Source organism: Oncorhynchus mykiss, chromosome 5 (assembly GCF_013265735.2).
Source record: "Oncorhynchus mykiss isolate Arlee chromosome 5, USDA_OmykA_1.1, whole genome shotgun sequence".
NCBI lineage: Eukaryota > Metazoa > Chordata > Actinopteri > Salmoniformes > Salmonidae > Oncorhynchus > Oncorhynchus mykiss.
In genome coordinates, this window is record NC_048569.1 from 40563481 (window position 1) to 40585706 (window position 22226).

Sequence of the window (22226 nt, forward strand, 5' to 3'; positions counted from 1 at the left end):
CTGCCACTTGGAGCTCCAGTGTCTTCAGGAACTTTCCTGTCATTTCCACAGTTCTCCACTGGGTGACACACTGCAGGGAAGTGGTGACGTCACTCCAGCCAGCTTCTAAATCAGGTAGTTCAGTAACAAGCTGGATGGAGTCCACAGTCCTGAGATATTAGTGGTGCTGTACTTAAAGCAGGTCACCTTTTATTGGTTTCGCTGATGAATGATTCACTTAACTTAAATATATTTATGACTTTTAAAAGTATTTTGAACCATATTGCTTTTCACATTTACAGTATTGATGGATCATTTGCAATGCATATTCTGTGACATGCAATAGTATCAGCAAAGTCGAACAAAATTGGACAAAAGATCACAAGCTACGTTTTAAAGAGTTTTCACCACAGGCGTCATTGCAAGAAAGGTCCAAATGTAATTGAACACATTCTAAAATAATCCACGGAGAAATCATATTTTTTAGAAAGAAATTCAGATTGTACAGCATTATGAAATTGGTCATGTGTCGATTTTATGTTCCTATAACATTGTTGAAAACGGAAAAAATGTTTGTCTGGCATTATGTTTATCATATATTTACATCTGTTTTTTAATAACTAAAAACAATATTTTCTAGTTGTGGAAACTATTCACTCACATTCAATGATCTAAAACAGGACACTTGCTCAAAAAGGCCTACATTGCAAATCCTGACAAGTCCATATGACATTTGTTTTCAGAAGTCAGGTTTATAAACATGTCATAAACATGTTAGAATCAGAACATTTTCAGGAGAGCTTTTTGAAAATTGGATTTATTGAAAATGATCATTGAAAAATGTCAGGCCAGTGAGCCTTTTGGAATGTTAACTTTTGATGAGAAATAAAGGTCATTATGTTGATATCCGTTGAAGAGATCATAACAACTGCAATATTCTGTCAAATGGTATATTTTATTGATTAAATTAAAAAGCATATCATATTGATTGTTACAAGATATGAAATGTAAATGCATACAGTTTCATAACATGAAAAATATGTATAAGAAAATGTTTTATCCAGTGAAATAAAAATCAGTCCTCTTGTGAAATGGTGTTCTCTTGTTTCTTCTGTGTGTCGGTGATGCTTCCCTCTGTCTTTGACATGAATTGTGGGGTTTTCACATCCAGGCTACAGTTGATGGGCACCACTCTCTCTGCCACCTCATCCTCACAAGATAATGGATTCTTTGGTGCCTGAATGTGGAGCTTCCCGTCATGAGCCAGGGAGCAGGTGACTGTCTCAGGATTCACCCCTTCAGGCAGATCAAACTCTTGTCTGAACTCTTGGCATCTGTAAGAATAGGAGCCTTCCCCATCATCCAGCTTCTTCTCTGTCTTCCCACTGACTTTCAGCTTCCTGCCCACCTGCTTGACAGACAGCTCCTCTTGGGAAAAGTCTTTAGTGTCCAGTGTCAGGGCAAAGCCCTCTCCATCTTTATCATGCTTGTAGGAGACTGGTTGGATGGTCAAAGAGGATGGGACATTGTCCAACTCTTCAAAGATCTGCTGCTGGAGTTTTGCCATAAGCTCCAGACTGCTCTTGATCTCTAGCAGGTTTCTCTGTAATAGATCCCGCTGGCTGAGAAGAGGTCGGACCTCTGGCCATAGACTGCGCATAGGCCAGTAGAAGTCCATCAATGGGCTGAGGGAAGACTGGAATCCTCGGGAACACAGCATCTTCAGTCAATGTTGAGTGTTGAGTCTTGTGTGCTCAGTGTTGGATGTATTGGTTTCTGTCTCGGCAGGGGAAGTTTCACAGCTTTTATATGCTGCCACTTGGAGCTCCAGTGTCTTCAGGAACTTTCCTGTCATTTCCACAGTTCTCCACTGGGTGACACACTGCAGGGAAGTGGTGACGTCACTCCAGCCAGCTTCTAAATCAGGTAGTTCAGTAACAAGCTGGATGGAGTCCACAGTCCTGAGATATTAGTGGTGCTGTACTTAAAGCAGGTCACCTTTTATTGGTTTCACTGATGAATGATTCACTTAACTTAAATATATTTATGACTTTTAAAAGTATTTTGAACCATATTGCTTTTCACATTTACAGTATTGATGGATCATTTGCAATGCATATTCTGTGACATGCAATAGTATCAGCAAAGTCGAACAAAATTGGACAAAAGATCACACGCTACGTTTTAAAGAGTTTTCACCACAGGCGTCATTGCAAGAAAGGTCCAAATGTAATTGAACACATTCTAAAATAATCCACGGAGAAATCATATTTTTTAGAAAGAAATTCAGATTGTACAGCATTATGAAATTGGTCATGTGTCGATTTCATGTTCCTATAACATTGTTGAAAACGGAAAAAATGTTTGTCTGGCATTATGTTTGTCATATATTTACATCTGTTTTTTAATAACTAAAAACAATATTTTCTAGTTGTGGAAACTATTCACTCACATTCAATGATCTAAAACAGGACACTTGCTCAAAAAGGCCTACATTGCAAATCCTGACAAGTCCACATGACATTTGTTTTCAGAAGTCAGGTTTATAAACATGTCATAAACATGTTAGAATCAGAACATTTTCAGGAGAGCTTTTTGAAAATTGGATTTATTGAAAATGATCATTGAAAAATGTCAGGCCAGTGAGCCTTTTGGAATGTTAACTTTTGATGAGAAATAAAGGTCATTATGTTGATATCCGTTGAAGAGATCATAACAACTGCAATATTCTGTAAAATTGTATATTTTATTGATTAAATTAAAAAGCATATCATATTGATTGTTACAAGATATGAAATGTAAATGCATACAGTTTCATAACATGAAAAATATGTATAAGAAAATGTTTCATCCAGTGAAATAAAAATCAGTCCTCTTGTGAAATGGTGTTCTCTTGTTTCTTCTGTGTGTCGGTGATGCTTCCCTCTGTCTTTGACAGGAATTGTGGGGTTTTCACATCCAGGCTACAGTTGATGGGCACCACTCTCTCTGCCACCTCATCCTCACAAGATAATGGATTCTTTGGTGCCTGAATGTGGAGCTTCCCGTCATGAGCCAGGGAGCAGGTGACTGTCTCAGGATTCACCCCTTCAGGCAGATCAAACTCTTGTCTGAACTCTTGGCATCTGTAAGAATAGGAGCCTTCCCCATCATCCAGCTTCTTCTCTGTTTTCCCACTGACTTTCAGCTTCCTGCCCACCTGCTTGACAGACAGCTCCTCTTGGGAAAAGTCTTTAGTGTCCAGTGTCAGGGCAAAGCCCTCTCCATCTTTATCATGCTTGTAGGAGACTGGTTGGATGGTCAAAGAGGGCGGGACATTGTCCAAATCTTCAAAGATCTGCTGCTGGAGATTTGCCATCAGCTCCAGACTGCTCTTGATCTCTAGCAGGTTTCTCTGTAGTAGATCCCGCTGGCTGAGAAGAGGTCGGACCTCTGGCCATAGACTGTGCACAGGCCAGTAGAAGTCCATCAATGGGCTGAGGGAAGACTGGAATCCTCGGGAACACAGCATCTTCAGTCAATGTTGAGTGTTGAGTCTTGTGTGCTCAGTGTTGGATGTATTGGTTTCTGTCTCGGCAGGGGAAGTTTCACAGCTTTTATATGCTGCCACTTGGAGCTCCAGTGTCTTCAGGAACTTTCCTGTCATTTCCACAGTTCTCCACTGGGTGACACACTGCAGGGAAGTGGTGACGTCACTCCAGCCAGCTTCTAAATCAGGTAGTTCAGTAACAAGCTGGATGGAGTCCACAGTCCTGAGATATTAGTGGTGCTGTACTTAAAGCAGGTCACCTTTTATTGGTTTCACTGATGAATGATTCACTTAACTTAAATATATTTATGACTTTTAAAAGTATTTTGAACCATATTGCTTTTCACATTTACAGTATTGATGGATCATTTGCAATGCATAATCTGTGACATGCAATAGTATCAGCAAAGTCGAACAAAATTGGACAAAAGATCACAAGCTACGTTTTAAAGAGTTTTCACCACAGGCGTCATTGCAAGAAAGGTCCAAATGTAATTGAACACATTCTAAAATAATCCACGGAGAAATCATATTTTTTAGAAAGAAATTCAGATTGTACAGCATTATGAAATTGGTCATGTGTCGATTTTATGTTCCTATAACATTGTTGAAAACGGAAAAAATGTTTGTCTGGCATTATGTTTATCATATATTTACATCTGTTTTTTAATAACTAAAAACAATATTTTCTAGTTGTGGAAACTATTCACTCACATTCAATGATCTAAAACAGGACACTTGCTCAAAAAGGCCTACATTGCAAATCCTGACAAGTCCACATGACATTTGTTTTCAGAAGTCAGGTTTATAAACATGTCATAAACATGTTAGAATCAGAACATTTTCAGGAGAGCTTTTTGAAATTTGGATTTATTGAAAATGATCATTGAAAAATGTCAGGCCAGTGAGCCTTTTGGAATGTTAACTTTTGATGAGAAATAAAGGTCATTATGTTGATATCCGTTGAAGAGATCATAACAACTGCAATATTCTGTCAAATGGTATATTTTATTGATTAAATTAAAAAGCATATCATATTGATTGTTACAAGATATGAAATGTAAATGCATACAGTTTCATAACATGAAAAATATGTATTAGAAAATGTTTCATCCAGTGAAATAAAAATCAGTCCTCTTGTGAAATGGTGTTCTCTTGTTTCTTCTGTGTGTCGGTGATGCTTCCCTCTGTCTTTGACAGGAATTGTGGGGTTTTCACATCCAGGCTACAGTTGATGGGCACCACTCTCTCTGCCACCTCATCCTCACAAGATAATGGATTCTTTGGTGCCTGAATGTGGAGCTTCCCGTCATGAGCCAGGGAGCAGGTGACTGTCTCAGGATTCACCTCTTCAGGCAGATCAAACTCTTGTCTGAACTCTTGGCATCTGTACGAGTAGGAGCCTTCCCCATCATCCAGCTTCTTCTCTGTTTTCCCACTGACTTTCAGCTTCCTGCCCACCTGCTTGACAGACAGCTCCTCTGGGGAAAAGTCTTTAGTGTCCAGTGTCAGGGCAAAGCCTTCTCCATCTTTATCATGCTTGTAGGAGACTGGTTGGATGGTCAAAGAGGGACGGGACATTGTCCAACTCTTCAAAGATCTGCTGCTGGAGATTTTGCCATAAGCTCCAGACTGCTCTTGATCTCTAGCAGGTTTCTCTGTAGTAGATCCCGCTGGCTGAGAAGAGGTCGGACCTCTGGCCATAGACTGCGCACAGGCCAGTAGAAGTCCATCAATGGGCTGAGGGAAGACTGGAATCCTCGGGAACACAGCATCTTCAGTCAATGTTGAGTGTTGAGTCTTGTGTGCTCAGTGTTGGATGTATTGGTTTCTGTCTCGGCAGGGGAAGTTTCACAGCTTTTATATGCTGCCACTTGGAGCTCCAGTGTCTTCAGGAACTTTCCTGTCATTTCCACAGTTCTCCACTGGGTGACACACTGCAGGGAAGTGGTGACGTCACTCCAGCCAGCTTCTAAATCAGGTAGTTCAGTAACAAGCTGGATGGAGTCCACAGTCCTGAGATATTAGTGGTGCTGTACTTAAAGCAGGTCACCTTTTATTGGTTTCACTGATGAATGATTCACTTAACTTAAATATATTTATGACTTTTAAAAGTATTTTGAACCATATTGCTTTTCACATTTACAGTATTGATGGATCATTTGCAATGCATATTCTGTGACATGCAATAGTATCAGCAAAGTCGAACAAAATTGGACAAAAGATCACAAGCTACGTTTTAAAGAGTTTTCACCACAGGCGTCATTGCAAGAAAGGTCCAAATGTAATTGAACACATTCTAAAATAATCCACGGAGAAATCATATTTTTTAGAAAGAAATTCAGATTGTACAGCATTATGAAATTGGTCATGTGTCGATTTTATGTTCCTATAACATTGTTGAAAACGGAAAAAATGTTTGTCTGGCATTATGTTTATCATATATTTACATCTGTTTTTTAATAACTAAAAACAATATTTTCTAGTTGTGGAAACTATTCACTCACATTCAATGATCTAAAACAGGACACTTGCTCAAAAAGGCCTACATTGCAAATCCTGACAAGTCCACATGACATTTGTTTTCAGAAGTCAGGTTTATAAACATGTCATAAACATGTTAGAATCAGAACATTTTCAGGAGAGCTTTTTGAAATTTGGATTTATTGAAAATGATCATTGAAAAATGTCAGGCCAGTGAGCCTTTTGGAATGTTAACTTTTGATGAGAAATAAAGGTCATTATGTTGATATCCGTTGAAGAGATCATAACAACTGCAATATTCTGTCAAATGGTATATTTTATTGATTAAATTAAAAAGCATATCATATTGATTGTTACAAGATATGAAATGTAAATGCATACAGTTTCATAACATGAAAAATATGTATTAGAAAATGTTTCATCCAGTGAAATAAAAATCAGTCCTCTTGTGAAATGGTGTTCTCTTGTTTCTTCTGTGTGTCGGTGATGCTTCCCTCTGTCTTTGACAGGAATTGTGGGGTTTTCACATCCAGGCTACAGTTGATGGGCACCACTCTCTCTGCCACCTCATCCTCATAAGATAATGGATTCTTTGGTGCCTGAATGTGGAGCTTCCCGTCATGAGCCAGGGAGCAGGTGACTGTCTCAGGATTCAACCTCTTCAGGCAGATCAAACTCTTGTCTGAACTCTTGGCATCTGTAAGAAGTAGGAGCCTTCCCCATCATCCAGCTTCTTCTCTGTTTTCCCACTGACTTTCAGCTTCCTGCCCACCTGCTTGACAGACAGCTCCTCTGGGGAAAAGTCTTTAGTGTCCAGTGTCAGGGCAAAGCCTTCTCCATCTTTATCATGCTTGTAGGAGACTGGTTGGATGGTCAAAGAGGGACGGGACATTGTCCAACTCTTCAAAGATCTGCTGCTGGAGATTTTGCCATCAGCTCCAGACTGCTCTTGATCTCTAGCAGGTTTCTCTGTAGTAGATCCCGCTGGCTGAGAAGAGGTCGGACCTCTGGCCATAGACTGTGCACAGGCCAGTAGAAGTCCATCAATGGGCTGAGGGAAGACTGGAATCCTCGGGAACACAGCATCTTCAGTCAATGTTGAGTGTTGAGTCTTGTGTGCTCAGTGTTGGATGTATTGGTTTCTGTCTCGGCAGGGGAAGTTTCACAGCTTTTATATGCTGCCACTTGGAGCTCCAGTGTCTTCAGGAACTTTCCTGTCATTTCCACAGTTCTCCACTGGGTGACACACTGCAGGGAAGTGGTGACGTCACTCCAGCCAGCTTCTAAATCAGGTAGTTCAGTAACAAGCTGGATGGAGTCCACAGTCCTGAGATATTAGTGGTGCTGTACTTAAAGCAGGTCACCTTTTATTGGTTTCACTGATGAATGATTCACTTAACTTAAATATATTTATGACTTTTAAAAGTATTTTGAACCATATTGCTTTTCACATTTACAGTATTGATGGATCATTTGCAATGCATATTCTGTGACATGCAATAGTATCAGCAAAGTCGAACAAAATTGGACAAAAGATCACAAGCTACGTTTTAAAGAGTTTTCACCACAGGCGTCATTGCAAGAAAGGTCCAAATGTAATTGAACACATTCTAAAATAATCCACGGAGAAATCATATTTTTTAGAAAGAAATTCAGATTGTACAGCATTATGAAATTGGTCATGTGTCGATTTTATGTTCCTATAACATTGTTGAAAACGGAAAAAATGTTTGTCTGGCATTATGTTTATCATATATTTACATCTGTTTTTTAATAACTAAAAACAATATTTTCTAGTTGTGGAAACTATTCACTCACATTCAATGATCTAAAACAGGACACTTGCTCAAAAAGGCCTACATTGCAAATCCTGACAAGTCCACATGACATTTGTTTTCAGAAGTCAGGTTTATAAACATGTCATAAACATGTTAGAATCAGAACATTTTCAGGAGAGCTTTTTGAAATTTGGATTTATTGAAAATGATCATTGAAAAATGTCAGGCCAGTGAGCCTTTTGGAATGTTAACTTTTGATGAGAAATAAAGGTCATTATGTTGATATCCGTTGAAGAGATCATAACAACTGCAATATTCTGTCAAATGGTATATTTTATTGATTAAATTAAAAAGCATATCATATTGATTGTTACAAGATATGAAATGTAAATGCATACAGTTTCATAACATGAAAAATATGTATTAGAAAATGTTTCATCCAGTGAAATAAAAATCAGTCCTCTTGTGAAATGGTGTTCTCTTGTTTCTTCTGTGTGTCGGTGATGCTTCCCTCTGTCTTTGACAGGAATTGTGGGGTTTTCACATCCAGGCTACAGTTGATGGGCACCACTCTCTCTGCCACCTCATCCTCATAAGATAATGGATTCTTTGGTGCCTGAATGTGGAGCTTCCCGTCATGAGCCAGGGAGCAGGTGACTGTCTCAGGATTCAACCTCTTCAGGCAGATCAAACTCTTGTCTGAACTCTTGGCATCTGTAAGAATAGGAGCCTTCCCCATCATCCAGCTTCTTCTCTGTTTTCCCACTGACTTTCAGCTTCCTGCCCACCTGCTTGACAGACAGCTCCTCTTGGGAAAAGTCTTTAGTGTCCAGTGTCAGGGCAAAGCCCTCTCCATCTTTATCATGCTTGTAGGAGACTGGTTGGATGGTCAAAGAGGGCGGGACATTGTCCAAATCTTCAAAGATCTGCTGCTGGAGATTTGCCATCAGCTCCAGACTGCTCTTGATCTCTAGCAGGTTTCTCTGTAGTAGATCCCGCTGGCTGAGAAGAGGTCGGACCTCTGGCCATAGACTGTGCACAGGCCAGTAGAAGTCCATCAATGGGCTGAGGGAAGACTGGAATCCTCGGGAACACAGCATCTTCAGTCAATGTTGAGTGTTGAGTCTTGTGTGCTCAGTGTTGGATGTATTGGTTTCTGTCTCGGCAGGGGAAGTTTCACAGCTTTTATATGCTGCCACTTGGAGCTCCAGTGTCTTCAGGAACTTTCCTGTCATTTCCACAGTTCTCCACTGGGTGACACACTGCAGGGAAGTGGTGACGTCACTCCAGCCAGCTTCTAAATCAGGTAGTTCAGTAACAAGCTGGATGGAGTCCACAGTCCTGAGATATTAGTGGTGCTGTACTTAAAGCAGGTCACCTTTTATTGGTTTCACTGATGAATGATTCACTTAACTTAAATATATTTATGACTTTTAAAAGTATTTTGAACCATATTGCTTTTCACATTTACAGTATTGATGGATCATTTGCAATGCATATTCTGTGACATGCAATAGTATCAGCAAAGTCGAACAAAATTGGACAAAAGATCACAAGCTACGTTTTAAAGAGTTTTCACCACAGGCGTCATTGCAAGAAAGGTCCAAATGTAATTGAACACATTCTAAAATAATCCACGGAGAAATCATATTTTTTAGAAAGAAATTCAGATTGTACAGCATTATGAAATTGGTCATGTGTCGATTTTATGTTCCTATAACATTGTTGAAAACGGAAAAAATGTTTGTCTGGCATTATGTTTATCATATATTTACATCTGTTTTTTAATAACTAAAAACAATATTTTCTAGTTGTGGAAACTATTCACTCACATTCAATGATCTAAAACAGGACACTTGCTCAAAAAGGCCTACATTGCAAATCCTGACAAGTCCACATGACATTTGTTTTCAGAAGTCAGGTTTATAAACATGTCATAAACATGTTAGAATCAGAACATTTTCAGGAGAGCTTTTTGAAATTTGGATTTATTGAAAATGATCATTGAAAAATGTCAGGCCAGTGAGCCTTTTGGAATGTTAACTTTTGATGAGAAATAAAGGTCATTATGTTGATATCCGTTGAAGAGATCATAACAACTGCAATATTCTGTCAAATGGTATATTTTATTGATTAAATTAAAAAGCATATCATATTGATTGTTACAAGATATGAAATGTAAATGCATACAGTTTCATAACATGAAAAATATGTATTAGAAAATGTTTCATCCAGTGAAATAAAAATCAGTCCTCTTGTGAAATGGTGTTCTCTTGTTTCTTCTGTGTGTCGGTGATGCTTCCCTCTGTCTTTGACAGGAATTGTGGGGTTTTCACATCCAGGCTACAGTTGATGGGCACCACTCTCTCTGCCACCTCATCCTCACAAGATAATGGATTCTTTGGTGCCTGAATGTGGAGCTTCCCGTCATGAGCCAGGGAGCAGGTGACTGTCTCAGGATTCACCTCTTCAGGCAGATCAAACTCTTGTCTGAACTCTTGGCATCTGTACGAGTAGGAGCCTTCCCCATCATCCAGCTTCTTCTCTGTTTTCCCACTGACTTTCAGCTTCCTGCCCACCTGCTTGACAGACAGCTCCTCTGGGGAAAAGTCTTTAGTGTCCAGTGTCAGGGCAAAGCCTTCTCCATCTTTATCATGCTTGTAGGAGACTGGTTGGATGGTCAAAGAGGGACGGGACATTGTCCAACTCTTCAAAGATCTGCTGCTGGAGTTTTGCCATAAGCTCCAGACTGCTCTTGATCTCTAGCAGGTTTCTCTGTAATAGATCCCGCTGGCTGAGAAGAGGTCGGACCTCTGGCCATAGACTGTGCACAGGCCAGTAGAAGTCCATCAATGGGCTGAGGGAAGACTGGAATCCTCGGGAACACAGCATCTTCAGTCAATGTTGAGTGTTGAGTCTTGTGTGCTCAGTGTTGGATGTATTGGTTTCTGTCTCGGCAGGGGAAGTTTCACAGCTTTTATATGCTGCCACTTGGAGCTCCAGTGTCTTCAGGAACTTTCCTGTCATTTCCACAGTTCTCCACTGGGTGACACACTGCAGGGAAGTGGTGACGTCACTCCAGCCAGCTTCTAAATCAGGTAGTTCAGTAACAAGCTGGATGGAGTCCACAGTCCTGAGATATTAGTGGTGCTGTACTTAAAGCAGGTCACCTTTTATTGGTTTCACTGATGAATGATTCACTTAACTTAAATATATTTATGACTTTTAAAAGTATTTTGAACCATATTGCTTTTCACATTTACAGTATTGATGGATCATTTGCAATGCATATTCTGTGACATGCAATAGTATCAGCAAAGTCGAACAAAATTGGACAAAAGATCACAAGCTACGTTTTAAAGAGTTTTCACCACAGGCGTCATTGCAAGAAAGGTCCAAATGTAATTGAACACATTCTAAAATAATCCACGGAGAAATCATATTTTTTAGAAAGAAATTCAGATTGTACAGCATTATGAAATTGGTCATGTGTCGATTTTATGTTCCTATAACATTGTTGAAAACGGAAAAAATGTTTGTCTGGCATTATGTTTATCATATATTTACATCTGTTTTTTAATAACTAAAAACAATATTTTCTAGTTGTGGAAACTATTCACTCACATTCAATGATCTAAAACAGGACACTTGCTCAAAAAGGCCTACATTGCAAATCCTGACAAGTCCACATGACATTTGTTTTCAGAAGTCAGGTTTATAAACATGTCATAAACATGTTAGAATCAGAACATTTTCAGGAGAGCTTTTTGAAATTTGGATTTATTGAAAATGATCATTGAAAAATGTCAGGCCAGTGAGCCTTTTGGAATGTTAACTTTTGATGAGAAATAAAGGTCATTATGTTGATATCCGTTGAAGAGATCATAACAACTGCAATATTCTGTCAAATGGTATATTTTATTGATTAAATTAAAAAGCATATCATATTGATTGTTACAAGATATGAAATGTAAATGCATACAGTTTCATAACATGAAAAATATGTATTAGAAAATGTTTCATCCAGTGAAATAAAAATCAGTCCTCTTGTGAAATGGTGTTCTCTTGTTTCTTCTGTGTGTCGGTGATGCTTCCCTCTGTCTTTGACAGGAATTGTGGGGTTTTCACATCCAGGCTACAGTTGATGGGCACCACTCTCTCTGCCACCTCATCCTCATAAGATAATGGATTCTTTGGTGCCTGAATGTGGAGCTTCCCGTCATGAGCCAGGGAGCAGGTGACTGTCTCAGGATTCAACCCTTCAGGCAGATCAAACTCTTGTCTGAACTCTTGGCATCTGTAAGAATAGGAGCCTTCCCCATCATCCAGCTTCTTCTCTGTTTTCCCACTGACTTTCAGCTTCCTGCCCACCTGCTTGACAGACAGCTCCTCTTGGGAAAAGTCTTTAGTGTCCAGTGTCAGGGCAAAGCCCTCTCCATCTTTATCATGCTTGTAGGAGACTGGTTGGATGGTCAAAGAGGGCGGGACATTGTCCAAATCTTCAAAGATCTGCTGCTGGAGATTTGCCATCAGCTCCAGACTGCTCTTGATCTCTAGCAGGTTTCTCTGTAGTAGATCCCGCTGGCTGAGAAGAGGTCGGACCTCTGGCCATAGACTGTGCACAGGCCAGTAGAAGTCCATCAATGGGCTGAGGGAAGACTGGAATCCTCGGGAACACAGCATCTTCAGTCAATGTTGAGTGTTGAGTCTTGTGTGCTCAGTGTTGGATGTATTGGTTTCTGTCTCGGCAGGGGAAGTTTCACAGCTTTTATATGCTGCCACTTGGAGCTCCAGTGTCTTCAGGAACTTTCCTGTCATTTCCACAGTTCTCCACTGGGTGACACACTGCAGGGAAGTGGTGACGTCACTCCAGCCAGCTTCTAAATCAGGTAGTTCAGTAACAAGCTGGATGGAGTCCACAGTCCTGAGATATTAGTGGTGCTGTACTTAAAGCAGGTCACCTTTTATTGGTTTCACTGATGAATGATTCACTTAACTTAAATATATTTATGACTTTTAAAAGTATTTTGAACCATATTGCTTTTCACATTTACAGTATTGATGGATCATTTGCAATGCATATTCTGTGACATGCAATAGTATCAGCAAAGTCGAACAAAATTGGACAAAAGATCACAAGCTACGTTTTAAAGAGTTTTCACCACAGGCGTCATTGCAAGAAAGGTCCAAATGTAATTGAACACATTCTAAAATAATCCACGGAGAAATCATATTTTTTAGAAAGAAATTCAGATTGTACAGCATTATGAAATTGGTCATGTGTCGATTTTATGTTCCTATAACATTGTTGAAAACGGAAAAAATGTTTGTCTGGCATTATGTTTATCATATATTTACATCTGTTTTTTAATAACTAAAAACAATATTTTCTAGTTGTGGAAACTATTCACTCACATTCAATGATCTAAAACAGGACACTTGCTCAAAAAGGCCTACATTGCAAATCCTGACAAGTCCACATGACATTTGTTTTCAGAAGTCAGGTTTATAAACATGTCATAAACATGTTAGAATCAGAACATTTTCAGGAGAGCTTTTTGAAATTTGGATTTATTGAAAATGATCATTGAAAAATGTCAGGCCAGTGAGCCTTTTGGAATGTTAACTTTTGATGAGAAATAAAGGTCATTATGTTGATATCCGTTGAAGAGATCATAACAACTGCAATATTCTGTCAAATGGTATATTTTATTGATTAAATTAAAAAGCATATCATATTGATTGTTACAAGATATGAAATGTAAATGCATACAGTTTCATAACATGAAAAATATGTATTAGAAAATGTTTCATCCAGTGAAATAAAAATCAGTCCTCTTGTGAAATGGTGTTCTCTTGTTTCTTCTGTGTGTCGGTGATGCTTCCCTCTGTCTTTGACAGGAATTGTGGGGTTTTCACATCCAGGCTACAGTTGATGGGCACCACTCTCTCTGCCACCTCATCCTCATAAGATAATGGATTCTTTGGTGCCTGAATGTGGAGCTTCCCGTCATGAGCCAGGGAGCAGGTGACTGTCTCAGGATTCACCTCTTCAGGCAGATCAAACTCTTGTCTGAACTCTTGGCATCTGTACGAGTAGGAGCCTTCCCCATCATCCAGCTTCTTCTCTGTTTTCCCACTGACTTTCAGCTTCCTGCCCACCTGCTTGACAGACAGCTCCTCTGGGGAAAAGTCTTTAGTGTCCAGTGTCAGGGCAAAGCCTTCTCCATCTTTATCATGCTTGTAGGAGACTGGTTGGATGGTCAAAGAGGACGGGACATTGTCCAACTCTTCAAAGATCTGCTGCTGGAGTTTTGCCATAAGCTCCAGACTGCTCTTGATCTCTAGCAGGTTTCTCTGTAATAGATCCCGCTGGCTGAGAAGAGGTCGGACCTCTGGCCATAGACTGTGCACAGGCCAGTAGAAGTCCATCAATGGGCTGAGGGAAGACTGGAATCCTCGGGAACACAGCATCTTCAGTCAATGTTGAGTGTTGAGTCTTGTGTGCTCAGTGTTGGATGTATTGGTTTCTGTCTCGGCAGGGGAAGTTTCACAGCTTTTATATGCTGCCACTTGGAGCTCCAGTGTCTTCAGGAACTTTCCTGTCATTTCCACAGTTCTCCACTGGGTGACACACTGCAGGGAAGTGGTGACGTCACTCCAGCCAGCTTCTAAATCAGGTAGTTCAGTAACAAGCTGGATGGAGTCCACAGTCCTGAGATATTAGTGGTGCTGTACTTAAAGCAGGTCACCTTTTATTGGTTTCACTGATGAATGATTCACTTAACTTAAATATATTTATGACTTTTAAAAGTATTTTGAACCATATTGCTTTTCACATTTACAGTATTGATGGATCATTTGCAATGCATATTCTGTGACATGCAATAGTATCAGCAAAGTCGAACAAAATTGGACAAAAGATCACAAGCTACGTTTTAAAGAGTTTTCACCACAGGCGTCATTGCAAGAAAGGTCCAAATGTAATTGAACACATTCTAAAATAATCCACGGAGAAATCATATTTTTTAGAAAGAAATTCAGATTGTACAGCATTATGAAATTGGTCATGTGTCGATTTTATGTTCCTATAACATTGTTGAAAACGGAAAAAATGTTTGTCTGGCATTATGTTTATCATATATTTACATCTGTTTTTTAATAACTAAAAACAATATTTTCTAGTTGTGGAAACTATTCACTCACATTCAATGATCTAAAACAGGACACTTGCTCAAAAAGGCCTACATTGCAAATCCTGACAAGTCCACATGACATTTGTTTTCAGAAGTCAGGTTTATAAACATGTCATAAACATGTTAGAATCAGAACATTTTCAGGAGAGCTTTTTGAAATTTGGATTTATTGAAAATGATCATTGAAAAATGTCAGGCCAGTGAGCCTTTTGGAATGTTAACTTTTGATGAGAAATAAAGGTCATTATGTTGATATCCGTTGAAGAGATCATAACAACTGCAATATTCTGTCAAATGGTATATTTTATTGATTAAATTAAAAAGCATATCATATTGATTGTTACAAGATATGAAATGTAAATGCATACAGTTTCATAACATGAAAAATATGTATTAGAAAATGTTTCATCCAGTGAAATAAAAATCAGTCCTCTTGTGAAATGGTGTTCTCTTGTTTCTTCTGTGTGTCGGTGATGCTTCCCTCTGTCTTTGACAGGAATTGTGGGGTTTTCACATCCAGGCTACAGTTGATGGGCACCACTCTCTCTGCCACCTCATCCTCATAAGATAATGGATTCTTTGGTGCCTGAATGTGGAGCTTCCCGTCATGAGCCAGGGAGCAGGTGACTGTCTCAGGATTCAACCCTTCAGGCAGATCAAACTCTTGTCTGAACTCTTGGCATCTGTAAGAATAGGAGCCTTCCCCATCATCCAGCTTCTTCTCTGTTTTCCCACTGACTTTCAGCTTCCTGCCCACCTGCTTGACAGACAGCTCCTCTTGGGAAAAGTCTTTAGTGTCCAGTGTCAGGGCAAAGCCCTCTCCATCTTTATCATGCTTGTAGGAGACTGGTTGGATGGTCAAAGAGGGCGGGACATTGTCCAAATCTTCAAAGATCTGCTGCTGGAGATTTGCCATCAGCTCCAGACTGCTCTTGATCTCTAGCAGGTTTCTCTGTAGTAGATCCCGCTGGCTGAGAAGAGGTCGGACCTCTGGCCATAGACTGTGCACAGGCCAGTAGAAGTCCATCAATGGGCTGAGGGAAGACTGGAATCCTCGGGAACACAGCATCTTCAGTCAATGTTGAGTGTTGAGTCTTGTGTGCTCAGTGTTGGATGTATTGGTTTCTGTCTCGGCAGGGGAAGTTTCACAGCTTTTATATGCTGCCACTTGGAGCTCCAGTGTCTTCAGGAACTTTCCTGTCATTTCCACAGTTCTCCACTGGGTGACACACTGCAGGGAAGTGGTGACGTCACTCCAGCCAGCTTCTAAATCAGGTAGTTCAGTAACAAGCTGGATGGAGTCCACAGTCCTGAGATATTAGTGGTGCTGTACTTAAAGCAGGTCACCTTTTATTGGTTTCACTGATGAATGATTCACTTAACTTAAATATATTTATGACTTTTAAAAGTATTTTGAACCATATTGCTTTTCACATTTACAGTATTGATGGATCATTTGCAATGCATATTCTGTGACATGCAATAGTATCAGCAAAGTCGAACAAAATTGGACAAAAGATCACAAGCTACGTTTTAAAGAGTTTTCACCACAGGCGTCATTGCAAGAAAGGTCCAAATGTAATTGAACACATTCTAAAATAATCCACGGAGAAATCATATTTTTTAGAAAGAAATTCAGATTGTACAGCATTATGAAATTGGTCATGTGTCGATTTTATGTTCCTATAACATTGTTGAAAACGGAAAAAATGTTTGTCTGGCATTATGTTTATCATATATTTACATCTGTTTTTTAATAACTAAAAACAATATTTTCTAGTTGTGGAAACTATTCACTCACATTCAATGATCTAAAACAGGACACTTGCTCAAAAAGGCCTACATTGCAAATCCTGACAAGTCCACATGACATTTGTTTTCAGAAGTCAGGTTTATAAACATGTCATAAACATGTTAGAATCAGAACATTTTCAGGAGAGCTTTTTGAAATTTGGATTTATTGAAAATGATCATTGAAAAATGTCAGGCCAGTGAGCCTTTTGGAATGTTAACTTTTGATGAGAAATAAAGGTCATTATGTTGATATCCGTTGAAGAGATCATAACAACTGCAATATTCTGTCAAATGGTATATTTTATTGATTAAATTAAAAAGCATATCATATTGATTGTTACAAGATATGAAATGTAAATGCATACAGTTTCATAACATGAAAAATATGTATTAGAAAATGTTTCATCCAGTGAAATAAAAATCAGTCCTCTTGTGAAATGGTGTTCTCTTGTTTCTTCTGTGTGTCGGTGATGCTTCCCTCTGTCTTTGACAGGAATTGTGGGGTTTTCACATCCAGGCTACAGTTGATGGGCACCACTCTCTCTGCCACCTCATCCTCATAAGATAATGGATTCTTTGGTGCCTGAATGTGGAGCTTCCCGTCATGAGCCAGGGAGCAGGTGACTGTCTCAGGATTCAACCCTTCAGGCAGATCAAACTCTTGTCTGAACTCTTGGCATCTGTAAGAATAGGAGCCTTCCCCATCATCCAGCTTCTTCTCTGTTTTCCCACTGACTTTCAGCTTCCTGCCCACCTGCTTGACAGACAGCTCCTCTTGGGAAAAGTCTTTAGTGTCCAGTGTCAGGGCAAAGCCCTCTCCATCTTTATCATGCTTGTAGGAGACTGGTTGGATGGTCAAAGAGGGCGGGACATTGTCCAAATCTTCAAAGATCTGCTGCTGGAGATTTGCCATCAGCTCCAGACTGCTCTTGATCTCTAGCAGGTTTCTCTGTAGTAGATCCCGCTGGCTGAGAAGAGGTCGGACCTCTGGCCATAGACTGTGCACAGGCCAGTAGAAGTCCATCAATGGGCTGAGGGAAGACTGGAATCCTCGGGAACACAGCATCTTCAGTCAATGTTGAGTGTTGAGTCTTGTGTGCTCAGTGTTGGATGTATTGGTTTCTGTCTCGGCAGGGGAAGTTTCACAGCTTTTATATGCTGCCACTTGGAGCTCCAGTGTCTTCAGGAACTTTCCTGTCATTTCCACAGTTCTCCACTGGGTGACACACTGCAGGGAAGTGGTGACGTCACTCCAGCCAGCTTCTAAATCAGGTAGTTCAGTAACAAGCTGGATGGAGTCCACAGTCCTGAGATATTAGTGGTGCTGTACTTAAAGCAGGTCACCTTTTATTGGTTTCACTGATGAATGATTCACTTAACTTAAATATATTTATGACTTTTAAAAGTATTTTGAACCATATTGCTTTTCACATTTACAGTATTGATGGATCATTTGCAATGCATATTCTGTGACATGCAATAGTATCAGCAAAGTCGAACAAAATTGGACAAAAGATCACAAGCTACGTTTTAAAGAGTTTTCACCACAGGCGTCATTGCAAGAAAGGTCCAAATGTAATTGAACACATTCTAAAATAATCCACGGAGAAATCATATTTTTTAGAAAGAAATTCAGATTGTACAGCATTATGAAATTGGTCATGTGTCGATTTTATGTTCCTATAACATTGTTGAAAACGGAAAAAATGTTTGTCTGGCATTATGTTTATCATATATTTACATCTGTTTTTTAATAACTAAAAACAATATTTTCTAGTTGTGGAAACTATTCACTCACATTCAATGATCTAAAACAGGACACTTGCTCAAAAAGGCCTACATTGCAAATCCTGACAAGTCCACATGACATTTGTTTTCAGAAGTCAGGTTTATAAACATGTCATAAACATGTTAGAATCAGAACATTTTCAGGAGAGCTTTTTGAAATTTGGATTTATTGAAAATGATCATTGAAAAATGTCAGGCCAGTGAGCCTTTTGGAATGTTAACTTTTGATGAGAAATAAAGGTCATTATGTTGATATCCGTTGAAGAGATCATAACAACTGCAATATTCTGTCAAATGGTATATTTTATTGATTAAATTAAAAAGCATATCATATTGATTGTTACAAGATATGAAATGTAAATGCATACAGTTTCATAACATGAAAAATATGTATTAGAAAATGTTTCATCCAGTGAAATAAAAATCAGTCCTCTTGTGAAATGGTGTTCTCTTGTTTCTTCTGTGTGTCGGTGATGCTTCCCTCTGTCTTTGACAGGAATTGTGGGGTTTTCACATCCAGGCTACAGTTGATGGGCACCACTCTCTCTGCCACCTCATCCTCATAAGATAATGGATTCTTTGGTGCCTGAATGTGGAGCTTCCCGTCATGAGCCAGGGAGCAGGTGACTGTCTCAGGATTCAACCCTTCAGGCAGATCAAACTCTTGTCTGAACTCTTGGCATCTGTAAGAATAGGAGCCTTCCCCATCATCCAGCTTCTTCTCTGTTTTCCCACTGACTTTCAGCTTCCTGCCCACCTGCTTGACAGACAGCTCCTCTTGGGAAAAGTCTTTAGTGTCCAGTGTCAGGGCAAAGCCCTCTCCATCTTTATCATGCTTGTAGGAGACTGGTTGGATGGTCAAAGAGGGCGGGACATTGTCCAAATCTTCAAAGATCTGCTGCTGGAGATTTGCCATCAGCTCCAGACTGCTCTTGATCTCTAGCAGGTTTCTCTGTAGTAGATCCCGCTGGCTGAGAAGAGGTCGGACCTCTGGCCATAGACTGTGCACAGGCCAGTAGAAGTCCATCAATGGGCTGAGGGAAGACTGGAATCCTCGGGAACACAGCATCTTCAGTCAATGTTGAGTGTTGAGTCTTGTGTGCTCAGTGTTGGATGTATTGGTTTCTGTCTCGGCAGGGGAAGTTTCACAGCTTTTATATGCTGCCACTTGGAGCTCCAGTGTCTTCAGGAACTTTCCTGTCATTTCCACAGTTCTCCACTGGGTGACACACTGCAGGGAAGTGGTGACGTCACTCCAGCCAGCTTCTAAATCAGGTAGTTCAGTAACAAGCTGGATGGAGTCCACAGTCCTGAGATATTAGTGGTGCTGTACTTAAAGCAGGTCACCTTTTATTGGTTTCACTGATGAATGATTCACTTAACTTAAATATATTTATGACTTTTAAAAGTATTTTGAACCATATTGCTTTTCACATTTACAGTATTGATGGATCATTTGCAATGCATATTCTGTGACATGCAATAGTATCAGCAAAGTCGAACAAAATTGGACAAAAGATCACAAGCTACGTTTTAAAGAGTTTTCACCACAGGCGTCATTGCAAGAAAGGTCCAAATGTAATTGAACACATTCTAAAATAATCCACGGAGAAATCATATTTTTTAGAAAGAAATTCAGATTGTACAGCATTATGAAATTGGTCATGTGTCGATTTTATGTTCCTATAACATTGTTGAAAACGGAAAAAATGTTTGTCTGGCATTATGTTTATCATATATTTACATCTGTTTTTTAATAACTAAAAACAATATTTTCTAGTTGTGGAAACTATTCACTCACATTCAATGATCTAAAACAGGACACTTGCTCAAAAAGGCCTACATTGCAAATCCTGACAAGTCCACATGACATTTGTTTTCAGAAGTCAGGTTTATAAACATGTCATAAACATGTTAGAATCAGAACATTTTCAGGAGAGCTTTTTGAAAATTGGATTTATTGAAAATGATCATTGAAAAATGTCAGGCCAGTGAGCCTTTTGGAATGTTAACTTTTGATGAGAAATAAAGGTCATTATGTTGATATCCGTTGAAGAGATCATAACAACTGCAATATTCTGTAAAATTGTATATTTTATTGATTAAATTAAAAAGCATATCATATTGATTGTTACAAGATATGAAATGTAAATGCATACAGTTTCATAACATGAAAAATATGTATAAGAAAATGTTTCATCCAGTGAAATAAAAATCAGTCCTCTTGTGAAATGGTGTTCTCTTGTTTCTTCTGTGTGTCGGTGATGCTTCCCTCTGTCTTTGACAGGAATTGTGGGGTTTTCACATCCAGGCTACAGTTGATGGGCACCACTCTCTCTGCCACCTCATCCTCACAAGATAATGGATTCTTTGGTGCCTGAATGTGGAGCTTCCCGTCATGAGCCAGGGAGCAGGTGACTGTCTCAGGATTCACCCCTTCAGGCAGATCAAACTCTTGTCTGAACTCTTGGCATCTGTAAGAATAGGAGCCTTCCCCATCATCCAGCTTCTTCTCTGTCTTCCCACTGACTTTCAGCTTCCTGCCCACCTGCTTGACAGACAGCTCCTCTTGGGAAAAGTCTTTAGTGTCCAGTGTCAGGGCAAAGCCCTCTCCATCTTTATCATGCTTGTAGGAGACTGGTTGGATGGTCAAAGAGGATGGGACATTGTCCAACTCTTCAAAGATCTGCTGCTGGAGTTTTGCCATAAGCTCCAGACTGCTCTTGATCTCTAGCAGGTTTCTCTGTAATAGATCCCGCTGGCTGAGAAGAGGTCGGACCTCTGGCCATAGACTGCGCATAGGCCAGTAGAAGTCCATCAATGGGCTGAGGGAAGACTGGAATCCTCGGGAACACAGCATCTTCAGTCAATGTTGAGTGTTGAGTCTTGTGTGCTCAGTGTTGGATGTATTGGTTTCTGTCTCGGCAGGGGAAGTTTCACAGCTTTTATATGCTGCCACTTGGAGCTCCAGTGTCTTCAGGAACTTTCCTGTCATTTCCACAGTTCTCCACTGGGTGACACACTGCAGGGAAGTGGTGACGTCACTCCAGCCAGCTTCTAAATCAGGTAGTTCAGTAACAAGCTGGATGGAGTCCACAGTCCTGAGATATTAGTGGTGCTGTACTTAAAGCAGGTCACCTTTTATTGGTTTCACTGATGAATGATTCACTTAACTTAAATATATTTATGACTTTTAAAAGTATTTTGAACCATATTGCTTTTCACATTTACAGTATTGATGGATCATTTGCAATGCATATTCTGTGACATGCAATAGTATCAGCAAAGTCGAACAAAATTGGACAAAAGATCACACGCTACGTTTTAAAGAGTTTTCACCACAGGCGTCATTGCAAGAAAGGTCCAAATGTAATTGAACACATTCTAAAATAATCCACGGAGAAATCATATTTTTTAGAAAGAAATTCAGATTGTACAGCATTATGAAATTGGTCATGTGTCGATTTTATGTTCCTATAACATTGTTGAAAATTGAAAAATGTTTGTCTGGCATTATGTTTATCATATATTTACGTCTGTTTTTTAATAACTAAAAACAATATTTTCTAGTTGTGGAAACTATTCACTCACATTCAATGATCTAAAACAGGACACTTGCTCAAAAAGGCCTACATTGCAAATCCTGACAAGTCCACATGACATTTGTTTTCAGAAGTC

The 22226-nt window shown here is 39.5% G+C and overlaps 8 protein-coding genes and 4 pseudogenes across 8 annotated transcripts; all 12 read right to left on the reverse strand.

The window, feature by feature from the left end:
• Positions 1-915: 915 nt before the first annotated feature.
• On the reverse strand, positions 916-1756 carry LOC118964592 (heat shock protein 30-like). Its single transcript, XM_036977491.1, has one exon. The coding sequence runs from the start codon at positions 1697-1699 to the stop codon at positions 1055-1057; it is 645 nt and encodes a 214-aa protein (XP_036833386.1). The 5' UTR covers positions 1700-1756; the 3' UTR covers positions 916-1054.
• A 950-nt stretch (positions 1757-2706) lies between these two features.
• On the reverse strand, positions 2707-3547 carry LOC118964593 (heat shock protein 30-like). The gene has a single exon (XM_036977492.1). The coding sequence runs from the start codon at positions 3488-3490 to the stop codon at positions 2846-2848; it is 645 nt and encodes a 214-aa protein (XP_036833387.1). The 5' UTR covers positions 3491-3547; the 3' UTR covers positions 2707-2845.
• A 950-nt stretch (positions 3548-4497) lies between these two features.
• LOC118964594 lies at positions 4498-5338 on the reverse strand (annotated as a pseudogene).
• A 952-nt stretch (positions 5339-6290) lies between these two features.
• On the reverse strand, positions 6291-7133 carry LOC118964523 (annotated as a pseudogene).
• A 952-nt stretch (positions 7134-8085) lies between these two features.
• Positions 8086-8927, reverse strand: LOC118964595 (annotated as a pseudogene).
• Positions 8928-9877: 950 nt separating this feature from the next.
• LOC118964596 lies at positions 9878-10717 on the reverse strand (annotated as a pseudogene).
• Positions 10718-11669: 952 nt separating this feature from the next.
• Positions 11670-12510, reverse strand: LOC118964597 (heat shock protein 30-like). Its single transcript, XM_036977493.1, has one exon. The coding sequence runs from the start codon at positions 12451-12453 to the stop codon at positions 11809-11811; it is 645 nt and encodes a 214-aa protein (XP_036833388.1). The 5' UTR covers positions 12454-12510; the 3' UTR covers positions 11670-11808.
• Positions 12511-13460: 950 nt separating this feature from the next.
• Positions 13461-14300, reverse strand: LOC118964598 (heat shock protein 30-like). Its single transcript, XM_036977494.1, has one exon. The coding sequence runs from the start codon at positions 14242-14244 to the stop codon at positions 13600-13602; it is 645 nt and encodes a 214-aa protein (XP_036833389.1). The 5' UTR covers positions 14245-14300; the 3' UTR covers positions 13461-13599.
• A 951-nt stretch (positions 14301-15251) lies between these two features.
• Positions 15252-16092, reverse strand: LOC118964599 (heat shock protein 30-like). The gene has a single exon (XM_036977495.1). The coding sequence runs from the start codon at positions 16033-16035 to the stop codon at positions 15391-15393; it is 645 nt and encodes a 214-aa protein (XP_036833390.1). The 5' UTR covers positions 16036-16092; the 3' UTR covers positions 15252-15390.
• Positions 16093-17042: 950 nt separating this feature from the next.
• LOC118964600 (heat shock protein 30-like) lies at positions 17043-17883 on the reverse strand. Its single transcript, XM_036977496.1, has one exon. It carries the CDS (start codon positions 17824-17826, stop codon positions 17182-17184), a length of 645 nt encoding a protein of 214 aa, XP_036833391.1. The 5' UTR covers positions 17827-17883; the 3' UTR covers positions 17043-17181.
• A 950-nt stretch (positions 17884-18833) lies between these two features.
• Positions 18834-19674, reverse strand: LOC118964601 (heat shock protein 30-like). The gene has a single exon (XM_036977497.1). It carries the CDS (start codon positions 19615-19617, stop codon positions 18973-18975), a length of 645 nt encoding a protein of 214 aa, XP_036833392.1. The 5' UTR covers positions 19618-19674; the 3' UTR covers positions 18834-18972.
• Positions 19675-20624: 950 nt separating this feature from the next.
• Positions 20625-21465, reverse strand: LOC118964602 (heat shock protein 30-like). Its single transcript, XM_036977498.1, has one exon. The coding sequence runs from the start codon at positions 21406-21408 to the stop codon at positions 20764-20766; it is 645 nt and encodes a 214-aa protein (XP_036833393.1). The 5' UTR covers positions 21409-21465; the 3' UTR covers positions 20625-20763.
• Between the last annotated feature and the right edge of the window lie 761 nt (positions 21466-22226).